Here is a 26143-nt window from a genome sequence, read left to right on the forward strand (position 1 = left end):
CAGTTAGCTGGGGAAGTACACAAAACTACTTCTAACAACACAAAAGATTCTACTCAAGTGATTGAGAGTGCAACAGATGCCTTTTCCCCTCCCTTGTCAATCCATGACTCCATCCTTCATCGAGAGCAAGTGAGAAGCAGGCATGACTTTAAATTAGGAGTATATGGGTGTCAGACCTCAGTCCCCATGTGGAGCTGGGGTTTACAGCATCGAGGATTCTGCAAAGTTCCAGATAAACATGGTGCCTTTCCCCAGAGTGTCAATTTTCTCAGTTTTGGAGGTCATTCCCAGGAGACACAACAGGAAAAGAATGTAAAAACTTATATTTCTACATTAAGGTGAGCATAGTAATATTATGGGAGAGAGTGAAAACTTCACATCAATTTTTGGCTTGTAATGGCGTTGGGCAGAGCCCCAGATCACTGGGGCTGTGTAGTCAACCTCCTTTACCATCAGGTAAGCTTGGGTAGAATGGTCTGGGAAGTCCTGGACCAATTCCTTCTCTGCCAGGCACCAAGCTGGCTGCCTGATGATGAAGGAAGTGTTCACTGCTGAAGGACAAGAGACAAAGTCAAAATAATCAGGGTTGCTTTTTTACCCCCCTCTCTTAAATGAGAGGAGTTTCAGCCTAAGTGTTGAGAAGAATTTTGGAGTCAGCCTCTTTCTGCTGGTGTTTTATAGGTTTGTTTTGCAACATGGCAGAGCCCCAAATTGGGGAGGCCTGTCATGGCTGCCCTGAAACTAAGCCAGAGCCATCAAGTGTTTCAAATAAACTTTATCAAACATCACGGGGCCTCTGCCTGGGCCAGGAGATCTGCATTGGCAAGCTCAGTTGACAGATCAGCAGCACCAGGGCTCTTTGCTGAGGCCAGGAGCTGTGAGCAAGCTTTGTGTCCAGACCAGGGTGCTCATATGCACATGGCACTCTGCCCCTCAGCTCTTGGCACCTGCTGCTTCCTGCAGTTACAGGGCTACACCCCATGGATGCAAACCAATACGCCTGGCATAGGAAGAAAAATACCACTGCAACTTCACCAACCTGCTACCCTAAGTTATATCCTGAGTTCCCAGAAGCAAGGTTGGCATGTGAGATGAACCTCACTCATGAATGTGGTGCAATTCAGGTTGAGACTAAAAGGACACAAGCAAAGGAAAGGATGTGGGCAACATCCACTGTGCCTAGGTGACTTGATTCCACACAAAGACCTGGTTGGATGCTCTGACCTCTCAATCCTGTTTCTGTTCCACACCTCTGAAAATAAGCTAGCAATTTAACTTTCCTTTGAATCAAGATGTTCCCAGACATGCTGGTTACTATTATTCGATTCAGTTTTTGGCTGAAATTAACCCATGTTGCATGAATTTTAGAGCACAGACCTGGGTTAAAATCCAGTGATGGAAGACACTAGAAGACTACTTCAGGAAAGAGGGATGGGTTCACAGGAACAACAATTTTCAGCTCATGTCCACGAAAGAATACAGCAGGCATGCTTAATTCATCTGATAAATGTTAATTAGAGTCTTGAGAAAGAAACTCATCAGATTTAAATACATTTCAGGAGAGAAAAAGCACTCCCATCCCTCATTCATTTTTACGTCTTTCAGGAGCCAATAAGCAAACTGTACAGACAACAGAGGGCTTCTCCATTCATAAGCCCACAATCTCTGCCCCACCTCCTCATGGCCAGGGTCATGGAGCAGGCTGCCTTGACTTACCTATGAAGTATGCCAGCAGAATCGCCAAAAGGAGGGCTGCGGCGATGGCGGACAGGGCGGCACATTTCCAGCTGCAGTATTTGGAGGGCTTCTTCAGCTTGAAGGCCTTCCTGGAGAAGGTATTCCGGGGCAGCAGGCGGGGTGGTGGCGTGTAAACGGTTCCTGAGGTCAAAGGGTATCCCGGAGAAGAGCTGCTAAACAGGGGTGTGCTTCCCGAGGAGGTTTTAAAGAGAAAGTGCCTGGCAAGAAAAAGGAAAGAGTTAGCATGGACATGGGTGGCTCCTGGAGAACATAGACCTGCTTTTTCTTTCACTCTGCTTTATCTAGTTCTATACAGTCCTAGTTAACTGCTCTACTTTGTCATGGAAAAAGGGGCAAAGATTACATCTGATAGTGACATAAATTAATTCCATAGAGTCACATCATTTATGCATTCCATATGCATCTAGATTTTACCTTCCACAACAATCCTGAAAAGTATTCAAAGCAAATATGGAAAGTGAGTTACCGTTTGCAACTTGGAGATGATGATGATGATGATGATGATGATGATGATGATACTAAACAGTATCAGGTACTAGAACCTGCTATTTAAAGGCACTTGAGGGGTGCCTGGTTTGTTGGGTTAAGTTTGGTTAAGTTTAAGCATCTGACGCTCGATTTTGGCTCAGGATCTCATGGTTCATGGGATCAAGCCCCTCATCAGGCTCTGGGCTGGTATCATGGAGCCTGCCTGGGATCCTTTCTCTCTCTCTCTCTCTCTCTCTCTCTCTCTCTCTCTCTCTCTTCCTGCCCTCTGTCCCATGCTCAAGCACACACATGTGTGCTCTCTCTGAAAATAAATAAAGATTCAAAGACACTTGAAATAATACTGTCACAACAACTTAGAAACTAAATATTAAAATATTTAAGATATGAGAAATCAGGCTGGAAGAATTCAAGCAACTGTCCAAGGATGTGAACCCTGAGCGCTGCCTCATGCTAAAGTGTGTACTCTTCAGTGTTACTCTAAACTATCTATCTTGAGCCTTCTTCCTGGGCTGTTTGCCCTCCTCCATCTTGCTTCCTGTTCTGAGACTGCCTCTCTAGGTCATGTGATGTTTTTCCTTTGGAAACATCTTTGCCTGGCAATTAAACAAGGTGCCCTTGGTCTCTAGGACTATGGTGTGACAAGAGGGTAATGGGGTCTACTGTTGACACTTAATATAACCCTTCTTCAGGGTCAGGAGACTGTCACTCCAAGGACACTTCAAGGACCATAAATTCTTTGACAGATTCTTCTCTCTTGTGTATGCCATTTATAAGACTTCAAATGTGACTTGCCACACCTTATTTAAAATGATGACTGTCTTCCAGGAAATCTATAGTGAACTTTAAAGCATGGATTAAGTAGTGTCTAGAGTCTGAGCAGCTGGAAGCTGGGACTGTGTCTTCTTTTATACCTTGTTCATTTTTATGTTCCCAGTAACCAACTCAAAGCTCCACATGCAAGGGGCTTGAATGAATGAATGAATGAATGAATGGAGTTTCCTCATTTTTTTGTAAACTTAAGATCCTAAGATTCCAAAACGTTATGCAGGTATTTCCTTTCAAGTCTTCAGTAGGTGACCACATACTATGTGTCAATTACAATGGTAAATGTTTTATTTGCATGCAACCTCACATCAACCCTATATTATTACCATAGTTTTACAAATGAGAACACTGAAGCTGGAAGTTAGCAAGCAGGGTCATCAGGGCTAAAACTCCAGTCTGCCTGGCTCTCAATGCTCCAGTTGGACCTACTACACCACACTACCCCCGGCATATGGGGCTTAGCAAGCTACCCTGGTAGGATTCTGAGGCAAGATCAGAGTTATTACAAATATTTGTGTCTTGGATGCTTCCAGATAAATCCGTGAAAGTATTTTAATCTTTGACAAAGATCACACAAGACTGATATGATTGACAATGATGTCAGAAAATGAGTGTCTGATTAGTGAACTATTTAATATAGCCAACATTAAAGCAAACAACTGATATTTAAACTTTATTTGTACTATAAGTATGCTTGATGATCTGAGTAAAGGCAAGAGGTTGGATTCCATAAATAAACTTTTGTATTCCTTTTCCAATAGCACTCTTTTAATGCTCCAGATTAAAAGTGTCTTCTAGAAGAGGTGGCAAGTGGGCAGGGTTTAGAAGCAGTATTTGGCAGCAATGTTCGCCTGGACTGGAATCTCAGCAGTGCCATTATTGGACAAGTAAGCTCACACAAGGTACCTAATGCTGCTCTTAAAAGCCTCCATCTCCTCACTTGTAACATGGGGTAAGAGCAGCAGAGGTACCTCATGTCACAGAGTAGACTGTTGTAAGGGTTACACAAGATCATGTAGGAAAAGCACTTAACCAAGGGTGTGTCACATAGTAAGTGCTCAATGCATGATGAGTAGCTTTTATTATTAATTCTCAGAGCAACATAAGGAGCCTGAAACATGAATTTTAATTTAAAGCCTGACAAATGTTGAACAAACACCTGAAGAGTTCTCTAAATCACTAAATAATAGTCCACTGCCTTACAATTAAGCTAGAACATATGCCCACCAGAAAGCCAGGGGGATGGGAAAATGCTGGAATTTGATTTAGAACTAGCTCAAATGTACTTCTTGAACAACTTTCCAAGAGTGGGTAGTGAAAACTGGAAATCAAACTAAAACCAAGGAATATAAATATATCTCAAGCTGTTATTGATAAATATTTAGAAATATGGGAACACCAGTTCTCAGCCCTACAGAGATCTTACCCATTTCCATGGCTTCAGGCATCACCAATATGACTCAAGTCTCTGGGTCTCCATTTCCAACAAGCTTCCTTCCTGAGGTCCAGATTCATATTCCACTTGTACACTGGGCATCTCTCTATCTCTACATCCCACAGCTGTACTGAACAAGTTACAGCCAAACACGGACTCTTTACCTTCTCCTCCCCATTCAGATTCCTCCTGCAATCCTGTTATTCCCAGGTTCCTGAGAGACTGTAGCCATTTTTCACCTCCTCCCTTACCCTCACCTTTTCCCATACAATGGGTGAAAGAATCCCATCAAGTTTACTTCTGAAAACTTCTCCCACCAACCTTCCCCTTCAATCCTCCTGCTAGCTTTTTCCCCAAACCACAAATGTCATTGTGCTCTGGCTTATAAATCCCTGATGATCCTCCAAAGCCTATAAGAAGAAATCCAAATCTGAATATGGGACCACACTCTTTGCAACAACTACCCAACTTTTACCCTTGTCTCTATCCCTGTGCTTCCAGCTCCCAAAATCTATGCTTCAGTCATGCCAAAAGACACCTCCTTCCTTAACCAGCCTGTTCATGTTGCCATGCCTTTGTGAATGATGCACAAGGCTTTCAGGAATGGCTGTTCCTCTGCTTCCCCACCCATCACACCCCAGCCAACTCCTACTCACCTTCCAAACACCTATTTTGGAAGCATATTCCAAAAGCACCCCCACCCCATCCTCTATCACTTTTTGCACTCAAGTATCTATCATCTACTTGGAGATTACATACACTATATATATATGTATATATATTTATATATATAAACTATATATATTATATATATAGTTATATATATATAAACTATAAATATATATATAAACTATAAATATATATAGTTAAATATATAGTTATATATATATAGCTATATATATAGTTTATATATATATAAACTATAAATATATATACAAACTATAAATATATATATAAACTATATATATTATATTATATATATTTATATATAGTTATTTATATATATAGTTATATATATAGTATATATACATAGTTATATATAGTTATAGATATATATATAACTATATATATCTATAACTATATATATATATATATATATATATATATAAAACTATATATATATAACTCTATAAACTCTCTCTATATATAGAGTTTATCCCAGTGCCTGGCACCTGAATATCAGTCATGTTTGTGGACAAAATCAGTAAATGGGAAACAATGTTTTGGCAACATGAGAGAAATCACAAGAAGAAGATTAAGAAGTTTAAATTGCTTTAATGTTATTTTTAATGTACTCATCTGTAAGAAATAATAGAAGGATAGGATTATTATTTTCTTTGTATGGGATTCCTTCCTGAGATCCTAAAATTGTCTCCTTGACAACACAGTCTATTTTCCACACTTCTTTCTAAAGAGGAAGTCAGATTGTGTCACATGTCACTATTCTCCCACCCCCTCCCCCCAATCAATCAATCAAGGCTTCCAATAATACTAAAAATGAAATCAGAAGTCCTTGCCATGGCCTACCTTCTGCCATGATCTGCCTTCCAGTGGCCTTTCCAGTTGTATCTTCTGCCACTTTAGCCCCTCTCTCCCACTCCATCAGGTACACTTGATATTCCACCTCGTATCACACCTAACACATTTTCACCTAAGGGCCTTTGCACCTGCTGTCCCCTCTGCCTGGAAATAACCTGCACAGCTTGTTTCTCCACATCTTTCACCACTCTGCTCCCATGTCACTTGCCCAGGGAGATCTTCTCAGCCCCCCCATCCCCCACCTTCCTTCTCTGTCATTCTCCATCCTATTATAACTGCTTTTTCTCAATTATGTATGTGTTTGTATGTTATTTATTATCTATCTCCACCATTAGATCTGAAATATGAAGTTTAAAGTAAACAGATATTTTGTAAAATTTGTTTACCATCATATCCTAACATTTAGAATAGAGCCTGGCACATAGTGAGTACTCAACAAATCTTTGTTAAATGAATGACCTACAACCTTTCCAAGGCCAAAACAATGAATGTTAACAGGACAGCACTGTGAACATTTTCAATTTTAAAATTAGGATTCTTTCTGCCATGCTGACTTCTGTTTTCCAGACTTACAAGTTTGCATATATGCATATAGGCAGATGTTTATGTTTATACATACAAGGCCATTTCACCATAGGAAAACAAAGACAAAAACACCATATACTTTTCAGCACTGCATTAATCCTAGCAGAATAGAGCTCTCTTTGATATCGTGGTGTCTGTGATGATCACAGCTAAATGAAACTCATTTTGTTATTGCATCCCCCCCATCCTCGCTTTTTTCCTAGTTTCTGGTGCTTAAAATGATTAAACCAAAGTACCAAAGATATGTGGGCTCCTGTTTCTCCACAACACAGCTACACTCCAAATCTTTAGAAGGTTAAATTCAGCAAACAAATAAAAAAAGAGATTCTAAAGACATGATCTTCAGATTGTGTCCCATAAATACCTCCTTTGTGATCACTTGAGTGCTGTGTTAGAAAAGTACAACTTTCGAGGCTCCATCCAGACCTAGGGCTAGAGTCTGAGAGGTATCAGTTAAATAGCTCTCTATGTGATTCTAATGCATCTTAAAGTTTAAGAAACTCCCCTTTACCCATTGTGCACCTTTCAAATGTGTCTGATGGCTAGTAGATATATCTTTTTAAATGTGATACATCTAGAGAACATACTAGATGGGTAGTAGATGTATCTTTTTTAAATGTGAATTTTGAATGCTGACATCTTTAGGGGTAAAGTGTCAGGAAGTCTACAACTTACTTTCAAATGATTCAGCAAAAAACCTCTGTCTCTCTCTTTACAGATAGATGAGGCAAATGTGGCAAAATGACAGCAATTGTTGAAACCAGATGGTTATTTTTACGTTGTACTATTCTCCCAACTTTTCTGTCTGTTTGAAAATTTTCATAATCACCAAGTTGAAAAAATGAAAGCTTTGATTCACCAAGGATTGCTGTCACATGCTGCAGGAAAAAAAAGATAAATAAAATGAAGCAAGACCCACAAGGTAATGGTCTGGCCAGATGGTCACTGGGAGGACCAAGAAGGCTTAGGGGACTTCTCCTGATTTTTCCCTGAACTGGCTATTAAGACAGCTTTTCCCCCTCAGGGGCCTGCTCAGTATGCTCCGATGAATCATTTGTGATGCCCCAACTGAACTTCTTCCCAGCGGTCGGTCATGGAAGTAGCTCAGCTCAGGACTCCAGGCGTCAGCAAAAATGTGTAGTTTCCAAATGCACTTGACATTTTTCAAGCACAACTCAATTGCTCTCAGAATTGGCCACTTGTGCCTCAGAAAGGAAAGGCAAATGAGGGGCCCCCAAAGTGCTGTCCTTGGAGTTTGCTAACACTCAAAGGGCTAGAGAAAACCGGTCCTTGATGTGTTACAAAAAATAAACGAAGAGCTTACACACTTATTCCTTTCCTAGCCATGTGGTTATCAGGGCTTCAAGTCGTAGCACCCAGCATCCTTCCTGCCACAGGTTAGGGGCTCAGAATGCCCATGGAATTGAATAGTAATGCTAAGGAAGGATTGTGGCTCTGTGTCCTCATCTCTGTACACTAGACTCCAGTGAGTTCTTAAGAATAGAGTGATCATCACTTCACCTGAAACTATCTTTTGATAAATGTCACTTTTCCTCATGTGAAAACAAAACCATTAAAAAAAAAAAACTGAAAGAGACAGAGAAAGTGAGCATACCTAACAGCTATTCTCCCATGCATTTTACATGGCAGCATCTTGGCAAACCAGGATTTTGCTTCAAATTGGCTTAGAAAATTAAGGGCATACGTTTTCTCTGATTAAACGACCATGGAAAAATTTAAAAAGAAGTCTAACAAACAAGAAACTCATGCACAGCATCCATGCAAAAAGGAGCCCATCAAGTCAAAATGCTGTGAATTTTTATTTTATTCTTATGATACAGAAGGGGCTTGACTCATCTAGAGAAGCGTTGAGAAGTAGTAGCTGGTTAAACTACTTGAGACTCCAACAGAAGATTTCTTTTCCTTTTTCTCTGAGTCAATCACAAGTAAACTCACTCATTAACCTCAAACCCTGCTAAAGAAGGAAACAAACAAACACAGAAAATCCCTCAACACCAAGTACCATTTTTCAGGTTGCAATCAGTGGGATCCTCAGAGGCAGTCTCCCTATTTTCGATTGGTTTGGCTTTATTCCCAGGGGGAAATCCCAGCAAGGCTTTGAAACAGAAATGCACTACACAGATAATTGCACTGCCTTAACTCCAAAGGTCAAGTTTTTGTCCCTACCCCCACCCCTCTCTGTTCTCCTCTCTCTCAATCTTGTTTCCCACTATTTCCTCACAGTGCACCATTCAGCTAACCACCACAACTAATGGCTAACAGTACAGATGAGTTCTCTCTTGTTCATGAAGTCAGCTGCAGGAAACATTCTCCTTGAAATCAAGCAAAACTATTGAATGGCCTCAACATAGTGCCGTGTGCAAAAAAGCAGATCTAGTTATCAGAGAAACCAGGTGTTGACTGTTGTTCTACCGAGAAAATTGACCTCCCCAGTAAATAAACTCACAGGTATTCAGAGTAGTGGATGAAAATATTGATACACAGCCCATTAATCCCTAAAAGATTTTTAATATCATACATGCAGTTGCTGAAATTTGATAAAAAGCCAGAGAAAGGATAGAAGCAGAGATGCACCTGGAGTGGGGATGGGGTGATCAGTGAGGGAGATCAGGTGTGCACTGGAAAATGGGAGATTTCATCACATTTTACTGGTCCTGGCTCTGCCCTTTGAAGCATCAGGTTTATTGTCTCTAAAGGAGTAAGTTTAATAAAGAGGCAGCCCATAAAGGGTACTGTAGCATGTAAAGTTACTGTAATTAGGTTTTCAGGAGTTATAATAAAACATTTAGCTGGAGAGAGGTTAAATAACCACCACACTTTCTCGCATCATTATTATACTCTCCACTACAAGAAGGAATGATGGTGGTAGAGGGGAAACTCAATGGGTGGACTCCTGAGAGAGACATGGGGTATTGAGAGACAGAGACAGAGAGAGGGAGAGAGAGAAGCATACATGATGGGATGGAAAAAGCAAGAGAGATAATGAGAATGATGATATTGGATACTGTACTGTTCAACCACTTCTTGAATAGCAAAACTAAGTTATTTTTAAGTGTTCTGTCTTTATTTTCCCGTTTGCAAATATAAAATGTGCACATTATAAAAAATCAAATACATAAATTAAAAAATAGAAAAATCTTATATACATGTGAGACAGACTGGTAAACATTTTATGTCATATGCTTTCCCTACATTTAAACATTCCTTTTTCTTATTACTTTTGACATGAATAGGATCATATCAAGGAGGCAGTATTAAGTGTGCATATTCTGAACTTGGACAGCCAGGATTTAGATCCTGGCTTTTTTTTTTTTTTTTTTGAGAGAGAGACAGAGAGACAGAGAGAGAGGACAAGCAGGTAAGGGGCAAAGAGAGAGAGAGAGAGAGAGAGAGAGAGAGAGAGAGAGAGAGAGAGAGAGAGATTGAGAGGAGAATCCCAAGCAGGTTCTGTACTGTCTGGCACAGCCCAACGCTGGGCTTGATCTCATGACTGTGAGATCATGACCTGAGCCAAAATCAAGATTTGGATGCTTAACTGAGCCACCCAGGTGTCCCCTGGCTCCTATTCTTATCACTGTGTGACACTGGGTAAGTTACTTATCCTCTCTAGGTGGCCTCACCTGTAAAGTGAGGGAACGTTAGTACCTTTATGAGCTTGTTTAGGGGATTGGGTGATTTTGTTCATGTGAGATGCTTAAAATCGAGCTTGACGTCCAGTGAATGGTCAATAAATGTAGCTACTAATCACTGGAAGGCAAGAATCATGTATATCTTGGTCTTTACTAGATCTCCTTGACCTAGCACAGTGCCCTAGCTTATTTAAAATATTTGTTGAATGCATGAGCCATTCTAATTAGCACTGTGACTGGGACATTGCAGGCATCCCACTCCCCGAAACAATTTTATTAGGAAGGGAAGGCACTGAAGATATTACTAATATGCTTGTTCTCTCCTTCCAGTTGGGAATTTATGCTTGAGTTGAGAAATGAACTGTTGCTTTTAACATAAAACTTTAAAAACGTTTTTAAAAAATTGCTACTTCCTAAGTTTGAAAAAGAAGCCAGTAACCCAATTAGTATAATTAAAAGCCCATTTCATTTCACGATTCCCTAAGCTTAGACTCAAACCAATTTTGATTCAGTGAAAAATAGGCTTTCAAGGTTTCTGATCCCTGAACCTTTTAGATCATAGGGGACCATCACTACATTTGCATATGCCATGAACAACAGGAAAATCCTCTATTTTGCCCTCTTCAAAATTTGCAGTCATACCAAAAATACTCACAGCTGGAATAATTAGCAACTCAATTTATTGCCTTCCGTTTTTTAAATAGAAGCTTCGACTCTTGATATTTAAATAGTGTCACACTGTGATATAACATAGCATTTTTCATGGTAAAACTTCTCTTTTTTCCCCCATGAAATGATATACTGCTCAGTGTGACAGGCAAGGTCTCTGGAGGTCACTAAAGAAACCTGGTGTTTTGTGAGCAAATCCATTTCAGAGTCTTTGGGATGAAATGAGGAGTCTTTTTTTTTTCCCCTGGAGTTGTTAACTTGTTGACTTTTTTCAAGTTAATTGGTAAAAGTCTTGATACAGTAGAGGAAAAAAACAAAGACTTCTGACTCTGACTTCAAACTTGACCTTGAATTCACCATACACTATAATATGGGAGTATAGAGACAGCCATTTCAAATAGACTTGCATTTGTGTTCACAGGCAGCCAGAGGTAGATGAAGAAAGAATGCCCGCCATCAGATACAATCAACGAGCAGAATGATTTCTCCCATCGAGTTTACAGCCTGTACCATTCAGAGAGTCAAAGAATTTTCGAGCTGGAAGAAACCTTAGGGCATGTTCCTTTATCATATTCTGCTTCATGCTACTACATTTGTCCTGTGTGTTTGCCTTGTCTCTCCAGTCATATTACAAGCTTCCCAAAGGCAGATCCTATACCTTTCGCTTCCTGGTATCTTTCTCTGTTTATAGTAGGAGCTCACAGATATCTGCTGAAGGAACACAGCAATTGTGGAACAGTGGAAATGCATAGGCTTTGGAGTCAGGCATATCCGAACTCAAATCTCAACTCTATCAGGAAGTGCATTAGGTTGGGAAAGCCAATTAATCTCCCTGAGCCTCAGATGCTTCCTCTAAAAACTGGGTAAATAACAATATCTGCATTACAGAACTATGGGATGGGTTGAAAGAGATAATGAATACAATCTGTGAGCACAGAGGCTGACCCACAGGAGGTTTCTAACACATAGATATACCATATTCCCTCTTTTCCTTCTAAAGAATTCAAAATCTAAAATAGGAAGGTACAGGGCAATTGGGTGGCTCAGTCGGTTCAGCGTGAGACTTCGGCTCAGGTCATGATCTCTGGTTCATGAGTTCGAGCTGCACATCAGGCTCTGTGCTGACATCTCAGAGCCTGGAGCCTGCTTTAGATTCTGTGTCTCCCTCTCTCTCTGCCTCTCCCCCACTCACACTCTCTCTTAAAAAATGAATAAACATTAAAAAAATTAGGAAGTCATGAGTCAACTAATATTTACTGAACATGGAATATGTATCATGTGGTACCAGATGCTTTGGATAAAATGGTGAATAAATCCTCATCCTCCTATGGAATTACTAATCGGAAAGACAGATGGAATAAACAAAACTCAAGTCCAGGTAAACCAACAAGTACATTAAGTAATTACAAACCGAGAAGTGCCGTGAAGGAAAAGCCACTAAGAGGAAATGTGGGACTCCTGTAGAATGGTCACTCCTCTCTGAGGACATGATCAAAAAGGAGAGGTCTAAGAATAAGAAGGAGTTAATCATTCAAGGAGTGATGAAAGGGCATCCCTAGCAGAGGAAACAGCGTGTACAAAAGTCCTACATTGGGAAAGTTCTACTTTTTGAAGAAGTGAGAGAAGAACATGTGGCTGGAACCCAGTGCTCCACAGGGTGAGTGGCGGGAGAGGTAGGCAAGGGGAGAACTACACTATGCAAGGTTTTGAGGGCATGGAATCTGGATATTAATGCACATACAAAGGGTTTTAAACTATGTCTTCTCTTCGAGCAAAGGGTGACAGATCTTTAGAAGCATTCCATTTATAAAAGAATTAAGGCAGAAAAGACTCATTGGGAATTCAGTTGTCTTCTGTGATAAAAAGGGTCGGTGGCCTTCTTTGTGCTCTGCCTCGAGGGTTTTGGTTTTTGTCCAGAATATTCTAGCCATGCTCATTATTACTATCATTGTACATTTGGATATAGTCAGAAATCTCAAATTTAACATGGCCAGAACACAACTCTTGATTTTCACTCCAAAGTGTCCTTCTCTTTCAGGTCTCACCCCTGTTGGTCAAAGAAGTAGTCACCTATCAGTTGAGCAGGTGCCATCCCCAGAAAGCAGACTCTGGGAAAGAAATGTACATGCAGGAAGTTTTATTAGAAAGGGCTCTTGGGCACACCACGTGTGAGGGATTGAAGAAAGCAGGCTGGGCATAGAGAGAAGCTAAATTGTGATGTTTTAAGGATTCCTTGGTCAATCTCATGGGGTGCTCTAGAGCTGTTGGTCTTGGGTCATGGGATGGCTCTACAGAGCTGTTCCAATGTAATCTGAGAGAGCTGGGCCTTGTTAAACCTAGGGACCAGTCCCCACCTGAAGTCCAGTCTCAGAGAAGAAGCTGACTGAGATGTGTGGGCCACCAACATTGCCAGCAACAAGGACAACTGTCAGTCCTGGTGTGTGACATCTGGCTGGGTGCCATGCCATTTACCTAACTAGGCTTCACCATGGTTCCTGTCCTTCCTATAACCCCCATTCATCATCAGTTCATTTCTCTCAGCCTGGAATAATACATACAGATATCCATCCTCTTGTTACCACTTAAACCTTGTGCCTGGCTTACTGCATACAGCAGCCTCAAATAGGTCTCCCTATTTCCACGTTGGCCATTTACATTCATGCTCTATGCAGGAGCCAGCCATTGTCTATAAACACAGATCAAATCATACTACGCTCCTGCTTAAAACTATCCATCTCCTTTATACTTAAAAGTAACCCAGCTCCTTATGCAGGTCTATATAGCACCTCATTATGGTGTACCTCATCTCTTCCTGTCCTCCACCGGTTATGTTCTTGAGACTTCCACCATACTTTTCCCTGTCCTTCAAAGATGCCAAGCTTCTCTGCATCTCAGGGTATTCTACATTGTGTTTCCCTCTAGAAAGTTCTTAACTCAGATCTCTGCATGACTTCTCCTCAGGAGACTGAAAGCAGTCTCCCTTCAAAACTCATTTCTCAGAAAAACTTTTTTGATCAGCTTTTTACTTTATACCCTACCTTGGCCAAGGCGGCAGCCTGGGGACTTTCCACCTCCAATGACTGATTTTTGAGGGACGTAGAGTGATGGTATTCATATAAGGCCCTGCCATATCATCTGCTCCACATTTATGCTTTGAGTAGCTATCATCTTGCTTATTACCTGCTTCACCCAACAGCATGCACTTTCCTTGAGGGCCCAGATTTAGTTCTCCCCACTGCTGTATCCCCACCCTCTGGAAGCATGTCCAACAAATGTTTGGTGTTTGAACAATTTTTAGTAAATGAATGGATGAATGAGCCAATCTAGATCTTGGAAACTTTTCTATATGTTCTCAGGTCCACACATCTATTTATTTATCCTGTGGTGTCCTCTTCAAGGAATGCCCTGTCACCCTGAGTTTCAAGATTTTGGTAAACAGGACCATGTTCTCATTATGCCCACATATGTTTTTTTTTTTTCTTTTTTAAATCCTTTGAGAAACCTGCCATCTTTCTATTCTGAGGAGGCTTTTAGCACATTTTATGACAGCCTTCTCATTTTCTCGATCTTTTAGGTTGGAATTTTCCTCAACCTTTTTGTCATTCTTGAGGTATGTTAGCTATTGACTATTGACTATTTCCATTGAGAACTCACAATAGTTTTTGAAATAGTGATAATGCACTTTTGATTAATTTTTAGGATTCTACTTAGTGATGCTGTGCATTCTTCAGCCCTTCCCCTCCTCTCTTTCCTCAGCAACCCAATGGACATCTATGTTTAGGCATTAGTTTACACTAATCTCAGGGCCAGTTTCTGGTTTGTAACCAGGAACTCAGAGATAATCTTCCTACAACCCTGGAAGAATTTTTTTTTTGGTAAATGTACTTGCTCCTTATCTGTCACTTCTCTGCCCACCTACAGAGCAGTTTATCTTCATAGGTTTGGTATCTCTGCAAACATAAAGATTTCATGGTGCATTTTCTCTTCCAAATCACTTTTAAAAGAATATGATTAGAACAGTTTTCATCTCTGAAAAATCTTGTGTACACCCTCCTCCACCCAGATAAGAATCCATTTATCTTTCTCTACCCTCCCTCCCCTGCCACCTCTGTAACAAAGGAGTCTCGTCTGATACACCTTTATTTCCTTATCTTTGGTGCTTCAACAACTTCAGGAAAGTCTGATGAGTTGCATTTACCAAGATGCTGAATGGGAATCATGTTTAAAATCTTCCAGATGCTAATATATTGCATCCTTGGATCCATTTAACAGTATTAATCAAATCACATGTACTGGTATTTTGTGTACTGCCTTCAAAGTTAACCATTCTAAAGCATGTTTTGGAAACTGGCATTTTTTCTTAGCATTTTTCTTGGAAAAGATGGGAGCAAGAGATGGATTTTCCAAGCCTAACTATCTTGCTGCCTCTTGAGTAGACTTTTCATACTAAGGGGAATACATTGATTCTCTAGCTGTTTTCCTTAAATCAATTAATTAATTAATTAATGAAAAATTTTTCCTATTGAGGTGAAATTTGCATAACAAAATTAATCATTTTAATACATACTATTCAATGGCATTCAATGCATTCAAAATATTGTACAACCACCCTCCCTATTTTGTTCCAAAACATTTTCATTACCCCAAAAGCAAACCCTGTACCCATCAAGCAGTAATTCCTAAATCCCTGTTCTCCTACTCCTAGCTTCTGGTAACCACTAATCTGATTTCTGTCTCTATGGATTATGGGTATTTCATATATATGGAATCATACTATACGTGACTTTTTTGTGCTTGGCTTCTCTCGCTTAGCATATTTCAAGTTCATCTCCACTATAGCATTTATTAGCATTTCATTCTTTTTTTTAATATGAAATTTATTGTCAAATTGGTTTCCATACAACACCCAGTGCTCATCCCAAAAGATGCCCTCCTCAATACCCATCACCCATCCTTTCATCCATCCCACCCCCATCAACCCTCAGTTTGTTCTCAGTTAGCATTTCATTCTTTTTAAAGGCTGAATACTATTCCATTGTGTGTGCATGTATATATATTGCATATACAACCATACACACACCACATGTTGTTTATCCATTTATACATGGAGGGGCATTATGTTGTTTTGGTCTTTTGGTTATGGTGAATAGTGCTGCTTGGTACATTTGTGTACAAATATTTGAGCACCTATTTTCAATTTTGGGGGGAAATACATAGGAAAATTGCTCAGTTTTATGGTAATTCTATGTTAAACTTTATGGGGAACATTTAGCTGTTTTCTAAATGTAGAAAATGATCAACCTTGAATTCCTCAGCAAGGTCAAATTCTAGTTGGCCCTGAACATGTTGCTAGTCTCCTTTCATCTTACCCATGTTATAAATTTTTTTTTTTGAAAACTTTCAAATTACAAGAACAAAAAGCATCACCAAAGAGCCATGTGGCAGTAGCCACAAAAACAGTAATAATACTTTATATCTTACAAAATGTTTTAACATGCCAAGTGAACAGACTCTCATTTTAGGAAAGAGGTTTTAGTAGAAAAGTACTAGGGTTTATATTCTAGCAAAGTGATCTATCCATGACATTTTTATAAAAAAGTTTTTATTGTTAGCACATAATCTGAGCACTGTATTATAAACAGTACTTACTCACAGGCCCAAATATTGTAGAACATGATGAGTGAATCTGTACATGGGTGGATTTCTTAAGTTTTGGCTCTGAGAGAGAAATTACATCTTATCCTAGAAGACAAATTCAGAAAGTCCTTCTCTAGAAAGAGTTTGAAGAAATTCTAGGTTTCCTACTTCTGTTGTGAGATCAAAGAGGGTCTGAAATATAAGATCTCAAAGTATCTTCTTTGGATCACCCAGTGTATTCATATATTACTAGCTTTAGGTAAAGAAAGCATTTCATGATATTTGGGAAATACTGGAGTGAAGAAAATTTAAGAGATTACTACAGAATCTTCACAAGCCTTTAATATTTTAAATATCTCAGTACTCTACAATATAATATTTATCATTCTGCTTATTTTATCACATAAGTTTTATATCCACCTACTTTCCCAGTCTTAAAAATGTATTCCATGGGGTACACCTTTGAGAAATGAAATTCTAATTCATTTCCCTCTATTTCTGGATGAGTACACTAAGGCCCAGAAAGAAATTAAAAGGAAACAAACAAAAACCTCAATAATGGCTATTTCCTAGATTTTTGTAGGTTCTCAGGACCTAGTCACTTGGTGGAAAGAGTGAAGAAGGAGGGATGGAAGGAAGGAGAGAATGGAGGGAAGGAATGGAGGGAGGGAGAAAGGCAGAGAAAGAAGGAAGTTTTATTATGATAGAAAAATTAAAACAGGCAGATAAAGTATTTTATGTGATTTCTTCAAGGCTTAGAAAGAAAAACAAAACTGATTTATTCAATTTTTGCACAGGTAAAAATAATTCTTAAGTTATTAAAGCAATCCTAAGATGTAGGGATGGGCCGAGGAGAAGGAAAACAAAGAAAGAAAGAAAACTACTCTTCACTTTTTGTATTATAGATTTGCTTCCACATCAATAGTGTGTAGAGATTTCTAGCATTTAAGTTTGGGGCTCTGTTGCTTTTTTTTTAAACACTCAAATAAAAGATAGTTATCTCTAAAACAATTTATTTTCCCATTTGAATTTACACAGACCCTTCGAGACATGAACAAATATACAAAGACCTATCAGTTTATTCACCCACATTTCTTTATATGTGTAATATCCATAGGTACAATGTTTTCTTCTTATTTAGCACTCTTCTTGAAATGATATAAGAGCTCTTTAGGGATATTAATTAAGCTTTATAGCAACCCCTGTGACATGTCTGCCTGCCTACATATATCTGTTGGACACTTAGAAATTAATGCTTTGCAGAAGTGTGCCATTTAAGTGTGTTTGTAGGCCAGCCACATACCCACTGACAATGCATTGAACAGATCCATACATTTCAGTCATCAAAAAATGCCATTAAAAAAGGCAACCATTATTTAGCATCAACACGTAAATACTGCCATGGTGCTTAATATACTCTCAAGCAGATCCTGCAGTGTCCCTGTCACAAAACAAGTCCCAGGGAAGCAGGTTCTGAAAGTGTGGCTTCCTTGGAAGGCTCCTGGTTTCCTAAATGCTGGGTTTCCTAGGGCCCCAGGCAAGGCTTTTTAAAAATGCAAGTGTCAAGGAAAACTGTCATGCATGTTTGCCTTAAGTACCCGAAAAGCTTGTCACTGCCATCTTGGAAGTCTTGACGAAGATGCGGTTGGACATGCTGAGGCATGGTAAATTGAAAGCTGCCTGACAGGGAGGTGGCATGTTAGACTAAAAGCCAGGTGCCCGCCTCCAGGCATTTTCTTTGCAAGCGGCAGAATTAAACAAAACTAAAGGAGAGTCTGGTCAGGAAAGGCTGTCTTTGCAGACATCTCAGAGGCTTGGACTTGAACTGGGATCCTTTCTGGCTCTTAGGTTTTGCTTGACAAAAGTTAAGTGGCTACATGAAAAGCAAAGTACGGTCTGAATTTCTGTGAGGGCAGTGGAAGGAGGGGAAGAGCAGTGTATGGAGAGGTAGAGGCCAAGAAGGAAGAGGAAGGTCTAGGTCAGTGTCAGGCTGGAATAGCCTGCCTGTTCCAGGAGGCTGAACATGGCAGTGGTGAACCAGCAAACTATTGGCAGCAAGGGGGTTCAGAGCCTGGTTGCCTCATCTGTAACCTGGGCAGCCTTGGGAAAGTGATTTGAGGAATCTGGGTTTCTTTGTATGCAAAATGTTGAAAACAACTGAAATATTTCATAGGGATATTGTGTGTATTAAATGCGCTCAGCACATAGATGACACTAAGGAGACCCTCAATAAATGTTGGCTTTTATCTATCAATGAATCCCATAAATTGCCTACTTGAAGGATAGATCTTTTCTTCTTGTCCCACTTGCTTTCCTTCCTTCCCTTCTCCTTTCCTTTCTTCAACATGGGATGCTTTGGGTAAGTGCTGTAAACTTTTATTTCTTTTCTTTCTGGTATACCAGCTGATTTTTTTTCCTTCCTACTTCTCACTGCAACTGTGACCATAACACACCTTTGAAGACTCCCCATCCCATATAGAATAAACCTTAGGTGCTTCACTGTGTCTAGAAGGTGTCCCTGACATGGGCCATAAGACATCTCTAGCATTGTCCTCTGAATTGTCCCCAGTTGATCCAGAATGCTTGCAAACTCTTGCTTTTCTGGCCTTATTCTCTTACCTCTTCCTCGAGAGCCCTTTTGATGGGGTATACTTTTCTATCAAAATGGGAATCAGACACTATCTACCTGGTTTCCCTGACCAGCGAGGTGTGGAAGTCCCCTACCATCATGTGCTCCCGTGTTGTCCTGAGCTTCTGTCCATATTACAGTGTTTTATATTAATATAAATTATCTACTTAGCTGTCTTTCTCCCACTAGACTGTAACTGTCAAGGGACAGGGACCATGTCTTTTTCATCCTTTACCCTCAGCATCTTGCATGGTGGTCAACCCCTAATAATAGAGCCTCCATAAATGTTGGCTGAATCAAGCTGAAGTCCTATGAACACAGCTGGTAATGGGATTACCAACAGGAGGTGGGAAATACAAAAAATCCTTATTTAGCATAAAATCGGAGTTTCAGATAAAGAAACTATATAAGTTTGGCCTGAGGGCCTCTTATTGACAGAACCCTCACATACTTATTTCACAAAAGAGGCTGTCTTCCTTGCTGGATTTTCAAGCCCTTGATCATAAACGCTCTCCTATAATAGTTAGAACAATAATCCTGCTGTACTAGGCATTTCTCCTGGGGACTCAGAAACTTGACTAAGTCATCTTAGATATTCTTATAATATCCCCATTAGGTAGATAGAGGCAAGGTAGACAGGGAGAAGAGGCAAATTTAAACACTGCCAAATTATAAATGAGAAAACAAAAGGCAGCAAAGGTTAGGTATCTTGAATCACGTAGGCCACAGTGTAGCAAAATCTGGGAATAAAGAGAAAGAGCCCTACAGCTAGAACCAAGGAAAGTGAGTGAGTCAGATTTTCCCCACAGCTATACCTTTTTCTTATACTACACCTGGCACATGAGAAGGGAGTTGAGTTTCTAGAGTATTCTAATATTATTTAGTACATTGTCCCTTGAAAAAGAAAATTCTTTCAATTCTATGTTTAAAATCCAATACCGTAAACTTCAGGGCTCTTATTTCAAGCTCATAAAAGAAAATTCAGGCCATTAAAGAATGAGGAATAAAGAGAGACTACAGCATTTGAATTGAACATAATTTGGCACAATCTATCAAAATTTAAAATGCACATTATATATACCCTTTGATCTAGCAATTTCACTTCCAGGAATTTGACTCTTGAATATAATCATGTAAGTATGCAAAGAAAGGTATATACACAAGACTCCTCATTACAGTTTTGTTTGTAAGAGCAAAAATGTGAAAGTGATCTAAGTGTCCATAAAGAAGAGACTGGTTAAATAAATTATGACAATCTGGAATATTACACATACTTTAAAGAATGAGGCAGGTCCACAAGAAATTACCTGAAGTGATTTCCACAATATCTCATGAAGTTAAAAAAGGAAGTTGCCAAATGGTATGTGTAATGTGATCCCATTTATATTAAACAAAAACATGCTCAGACATCCATAAACATTTCGGGAAACCTAAAATAATAAACCTTCAAAAGAGATTTCCTTGAAAATAGGAGCAGAAGGGCAGGGCATCTTACTTTTCATTTTCTATCTTCCTGGTTGTTGAATATTTTTATCAAGAGAATGTATGCATTTTGTAATGAATGAGTGGAAAGACCAAATCTATTGCAATATGTGCTCTAATCTTTGTCTTAAATTCTTGATGATTCCTTTGTGGAAGGAAATGGAGCAGAATCTATTCAAGATGAATAGGCAACAAAGTCCCCTAATCATGCTGGAAACAGTGAAGCATGGTAAGGAATGCTTGAACAAGAGACCTGCTTTAGGGCACCACTCGGACATTCCAAGTGGGAGGAATTGATGAGTCATCTGGTCCTCACTCCCCTCATCTATAAAATAGACATTGGACTATACTAGGTAATCTAAACATGGATTCCAGCTTGAAAATTCTGCCTCTGTGCTGCCAAACGATTCCCGCTACTCTTAAATGATCAAGCCAACCTAAATCTGGTTGACCTTGATTCCTTCTCCTGGTCCGCCTTCTGGCAGAATCAAAGGACCAACTTCCCAGAAGACAGCATGACTTTACTTCTATATTCTTATCGCCAGATCCTTTCTTCTCTATCTCTGACTCTCTGTCTCCACCTCTCTGCCTGAAATAGGCTTTGGCTTATCTCTGTGGCAAATTCTATACTTTGTCTTTCCCCAACTAAATGATACTGTGACCCTGAAGATACACATTAGGGGCAGGACATGAGGGGACTCCCATCCAAATACTGCTTCCCTATTTCTAGACAAGGCCAGCAGTGGTGAAGACTCAGAAAACAAAGTACACTAAGACACGCACCATGTCCTTGGAACTTGTTCTCTCACCCACATCATTAGTATGAAGTTCTAGGAGGGTTTAAATGCATGTGTACTACCTTCCCTCTATTACACTGAGTTTTAGTACTTCTAGTAATGCCAGATCAAATCACAGGGGTGTAGACCGTGATGGGCATAATTATTGACATTAGGACATGTTGCATCTTAGGACCAAGATTTTGCCTAATTAAATATAGCACAATTCAATTGTTACCTACATTGTGGTCCATTATGGAGCTGAATGACACTGCCTACCTGAGATTTTCACCAAGAAGAGAACAGAGTGCATTGTTGAGAACAGGAGCTTAAAGCATGGAGTTTAGATGTTTTCCATTCATGGTTTTATTAAAAAAGCAAAACCAAAAATTGTCCAAAGTAATTTGACTTTGTAAAGGTAAAACGGCATCTCAAGCCATTTTCAGGAGATGGGAAATGAATCGAGTTGTTTTGAGTTAACTTTCTCATCATGAGCCCTCGTAAAGAGCACTGGTTAGTAAGACAATAAATGAGCATGTTTTAATTAGAAAATGTGGAATCCAAGCAGTTTTGCAGGAAAGAAGATGATAGCTTCAAAGAGACATCAGGAGACTAATAAAAGTTAAAATGCATTAAGTGGCCACAGTGAACTCAAAGGTAAAGTTGTGGGATATTTGAGAAGTGAACCAGAGAGGGCAATGAATCAGAAGGGGATGGAAATTAGTCAGTGGAACTTATTCTTTCTACTTCATATTGGAATCAGCTGTAAACCCCCTTCTGTGCCCAGGCAAGTGAGATAACCTGATGCCCTAAAATTCCCCCATTCCCCCACCCTGGCCAGAACTGTGTGTGTCCAGAGGAGAAAATCACTATCATCAGGCGATGAGAGAAGGCAGTGGGGCTAAGGCAAAACTAGCATTGAACTTGACTTTTTTTTTTTTTTTTTGACCTGCCAGGTCTCCATTTTATAGTCTCCTAAAATCATGATGTTTGGTTATGACCATGCCCTTCTTCCTGCTATGATGTTGTATGTGGGTACATGATCCAGGTCTAGCCAATCAACATGGCTGCTTCTCCAGGTGTTGGGGACTGGGTCCATTGTGGGTATGTGACCCTCGTTCAGTTCAATGAAATTTAATGAAGGGGGTGTTGGTGAAATATCAGGAAAAAGATATCCTTTTTCTGTTAGGTTTCTAAGCTATGAGAATATAGTCTGTAGTTCCCACAAAGATCTCACAGAAGGTCTGGTTAAGAATGATGGATGGAAAGAGAGAAAAGCAAAGTTGAGGGACAGACTTCTAATGCCTGAGTTTACTTCTGTGAATCTAGTTCTTCCAGAATCTTGATTCTGCCCCAGGCTCTTTACCTTCCCAAGTTCCATCTTCCTGACATGCCCAAAACGACAATATTTATCCCACAGGGCTTCCACTCAGATAACATAAAGTACCTATTACAGTACTTGGCACAAAGCAGGTATTTAGGGGGTGATGATGTCTAAAAAATAAAACCACAAAGAGTGTTCACTTGTTTCCCAGAAGTGAAAAGACATTTAATAAGGCCACAGTCTCTCCTCACATGGATTCTGAGTTCTAGAAGATGGAGAAGATAATATTTGTGGTCCTCTGCCTTTGGTATACCCCTGGAGACACTAACATAGCAAGAGAGAACAGACTGAAGCTGAGAAAAAGACACCCACAAGACTCGGATGTACATAGCTTTGTCCCCACACCCAGGGGGCTTTTAGATTTATTCTCCTTTTACTGATGCCAGGGTGAGGTAGATTTCCCCAGGTCCCAGCAAATGCTTAAATAGGCCCAACATCACCTTATGCCTTCTAATCCATGTTCCCTAGTAGAGGAAGTATGGTTGATAGATTAAAAAGTTACTATGATTAAGCTTTCCATTTTAAATTCTTATCTAAGCACATACCAATGCAAGAAGAACAACATCGTCCACCTTCTTCTAAGTGCAGAATTTTAAATCCATTTGCTCAAATAATTTTAAAAAATGAGATTTTCTTTTTATTTTAAAAGGTGCTTTTTATTACTCACAGTAACTTGGATACTATTCTACATCAATGAAAATACATTATTTCCTTTTACAATAGAAATAGATTTCTAGTATAATAGCAGTAAATAACCTTTTTTAATGAATATAATTTGTCAAATTAGCTTACATAAAACACCCAGTGCTCATCCCAGTAAGTGCCCTCCTCAATGCCCATCACCCACTTCCCCCTTCTCCACCCCCACCCCCATCAACCCTCAGTTTGTTCTCTGTATTTAAGAGTCTCTTGTGGTTTGCCTCCCTCCCTCTCTCTTTGTAACTATTTTTTCCCCTTCCCCTCCCCCGTGGTCTTCCATTCAGTTTCTCATGATCCACATGTGAGTGAAAACATATGATATCTATCCTTCTTTGACTGACTTATTTCACTCAGCATAATATCTTCTAGTTCCATCCACATTGTTGCAAATGGCATGATTTCATTCTTTCTCATTGCTAAGTAGTATTCCATTGAATATATAAACCACATCTTTATCCATTCATCAGCTGATGGACATTTAGGCTCTTTCCATTATTTGGCTAATGTTGAAAGCACTGCTATAAACATTGGGGTACATGTACCACTATGCATCAGCACTCCTGTATCCCATGAGTAAATTCCTAGTAGTGCTATTGCTGGGTCATAGGGTAGCTCTATTTTTAATAAAAAATGTGGTTTTAATTGTCCTATCATGGGTGTGCAACATCTTATGGGAGGACTAATTGTTGAGAAATGGACTTATAGATGTTTATACCCAACTGAAGCTTTAACAAACTGAAATACAATTTCAATACAATCTCACAAATAAGAAAAAAGGGTTACTCATTCTGTTGTGACATATAAGGCAAGAACAGTTAAAACAATGATGACAGAAATTGGGGGCATTTGCCAATTTCTCAGTCATTCTGGGTAAGAAGTGATTCTATAAGGGATTTAAAAATACACAATTTTGAGGGTGAGCCTTTGTGGTTAGCACTGTCATGACCTCTAAGAATGAATATTTGCAAATATGACTCATGAAATAGCTTGAAATCATTTGGTGGGTTTGGGAGGGAAAAATACCTGTCTGAGAAAAAGTTTCTTACATTCTCTCCTCTAATCTAGAGAACGCAGCCCCAGTGGAGTGACCTGGCTGAGTGCCCTGTGCAGGACTACAGTGCTGGGGACACAAAACTCCACCTTACAAAGGCAGGCGAGTCTGAGACTAATAAATCAAAGGAAGCTTCAGAAAAGTTGCACAGCCTACTTCCCCTGCCTGGGAGAACCATGAATGCCTTATCTGGCCTCTGTGAAAAGAAAAGGATCATTGGGGAGCCAGAATTAGAAAAAGACTTGCACTTCATCAAGTCTATCCCTGTCTGAACCTGATAAAATATCCTCTGGGAAGCCTTCAGGAAATGCCCCAAGGGAGTGACACTTGATATTAGCTGAATGGGTGAAAGAGCACAGAGTTGGAAATATTTGGCTTTTTTCAACTGTGAACTTAACCCAAGAGTCTTCAACATTTAACATAGACTCAGGGCAGAGTCTTGTGCTTACAAGGCATGACCACAAGGTGGCCTCAATCCGTGATTGGGTCCCCATGGTCTAGGCTGCTGAGGGACAGTTTTTAAAAAAGTTCTCTTTACCTAGAACTTAGCAGGGGTTAACTTACAAGTAAGAAGTTCAAGTCCTTAAAGCCTTAATAAACTTAATAAGGCTTTAGTTTTATGGCAGGAGCCAAATTTGAAAAGGACAGCCTCTCCTTCGATAGCTCTGTGTTCAAGGATGATTCCAAATTTGCAGATCCACACCAAGAGCAGGTTGGAGTGGTCTTAAATAAGATGTGATGCTTGTTTCTTTCTTAATGCACCTAGTAATTTGCACACGTGCCACAGCACTTTATTTATTCTCTTATTAATGGTCTGGAGTGTGTTAAACACCACAAGTCGTAAATTGCAAGGCAGTAGATCAGACCAGGTTCTCTTTATTTTCCTGCCAATTGTCAGAAAGTGATGTGGGGTGCAGGGGTGCCTCTTCTAACTGGCTTTTTGTCTCCCATTCCCCCACCTCTTGCCTCCACCTGACAACCAACCCCTTGTCTCCATCTGCCAAGAAAAAAAAAAAAAAAGACACAGCCTAAATTCTCATTGGAGAGTTTGCCTATTGAGCAGCTCAGTTATTGAGATTAATAAGCTGCCAGTTTCCAAGGAAGACTAAGAAAACTACAAAATTAAAGTGCACTGCAACGTGAAATGCTGCTGGTGGCCAGGCGGGATCACAGTGTCAAAAAGGCAAGGTAAAGCTATAAAATAAGGCTGAGCTTGAAAGGCTAACCTAAAGGTCTCATTAATTTCCATGTTGCCTCTGATGAGAATTTAGAGGGGGCATAATGTTTTGCAATATGGAGAAATCAAGCTGCCTATTGAATTGAAAAGTGCTTGAATATATTTGGTTCACCCAGAATGAATTCTGGTTTTCAACTTCACTTGAAAACATTAAAAAAAAAAGTCCCCAAAACCCAAACAGGTTACCTTGGTTTAATATTCTCAAGATCAAGCTTGTCAGTGATTCTGTCAGAAAATTAATCCTTAGGTAGAAAAATCAATCTGAGAACAAGTTTGGAACAGTCTTCGGGCTCAGCAT

General features: G+C 39.7%; 1 protein-coding gene across 1 annotated transcript in view; it reads right to left on the bottom strand.

Annotated features, from left to right (window-relative positions):
• The window catches only part of TENM2 (teneurin transmembrane protein 2), a 380391-nt gene that overhangs the window by 270026 nt on the left and 84222 nt on the right, over window positions 1-26143 (bottom strand). The window contains 1 exon segment of the mRNA XM_032593990.1: window positions 1717-1955. Coding sequence (XP_032449881.1) covers window positions 1717-1955 — 239 coding nt within the window.

This window comes from Lynx canadensis, chromosome A1 (genome assembly GCF_007474595.2).
Source record: "Lynx canadensis isolate LIC74 chromosome A1, mLynCan4.pri.v2, whole genome shotgun sequence".
Taxonomy (NCBI): domain Eukaryota; kingdom Metazoa; phylum Chordata; class Mammalia; order Carnivora; family Felidae; genus Lynx; species Lynx canadensis.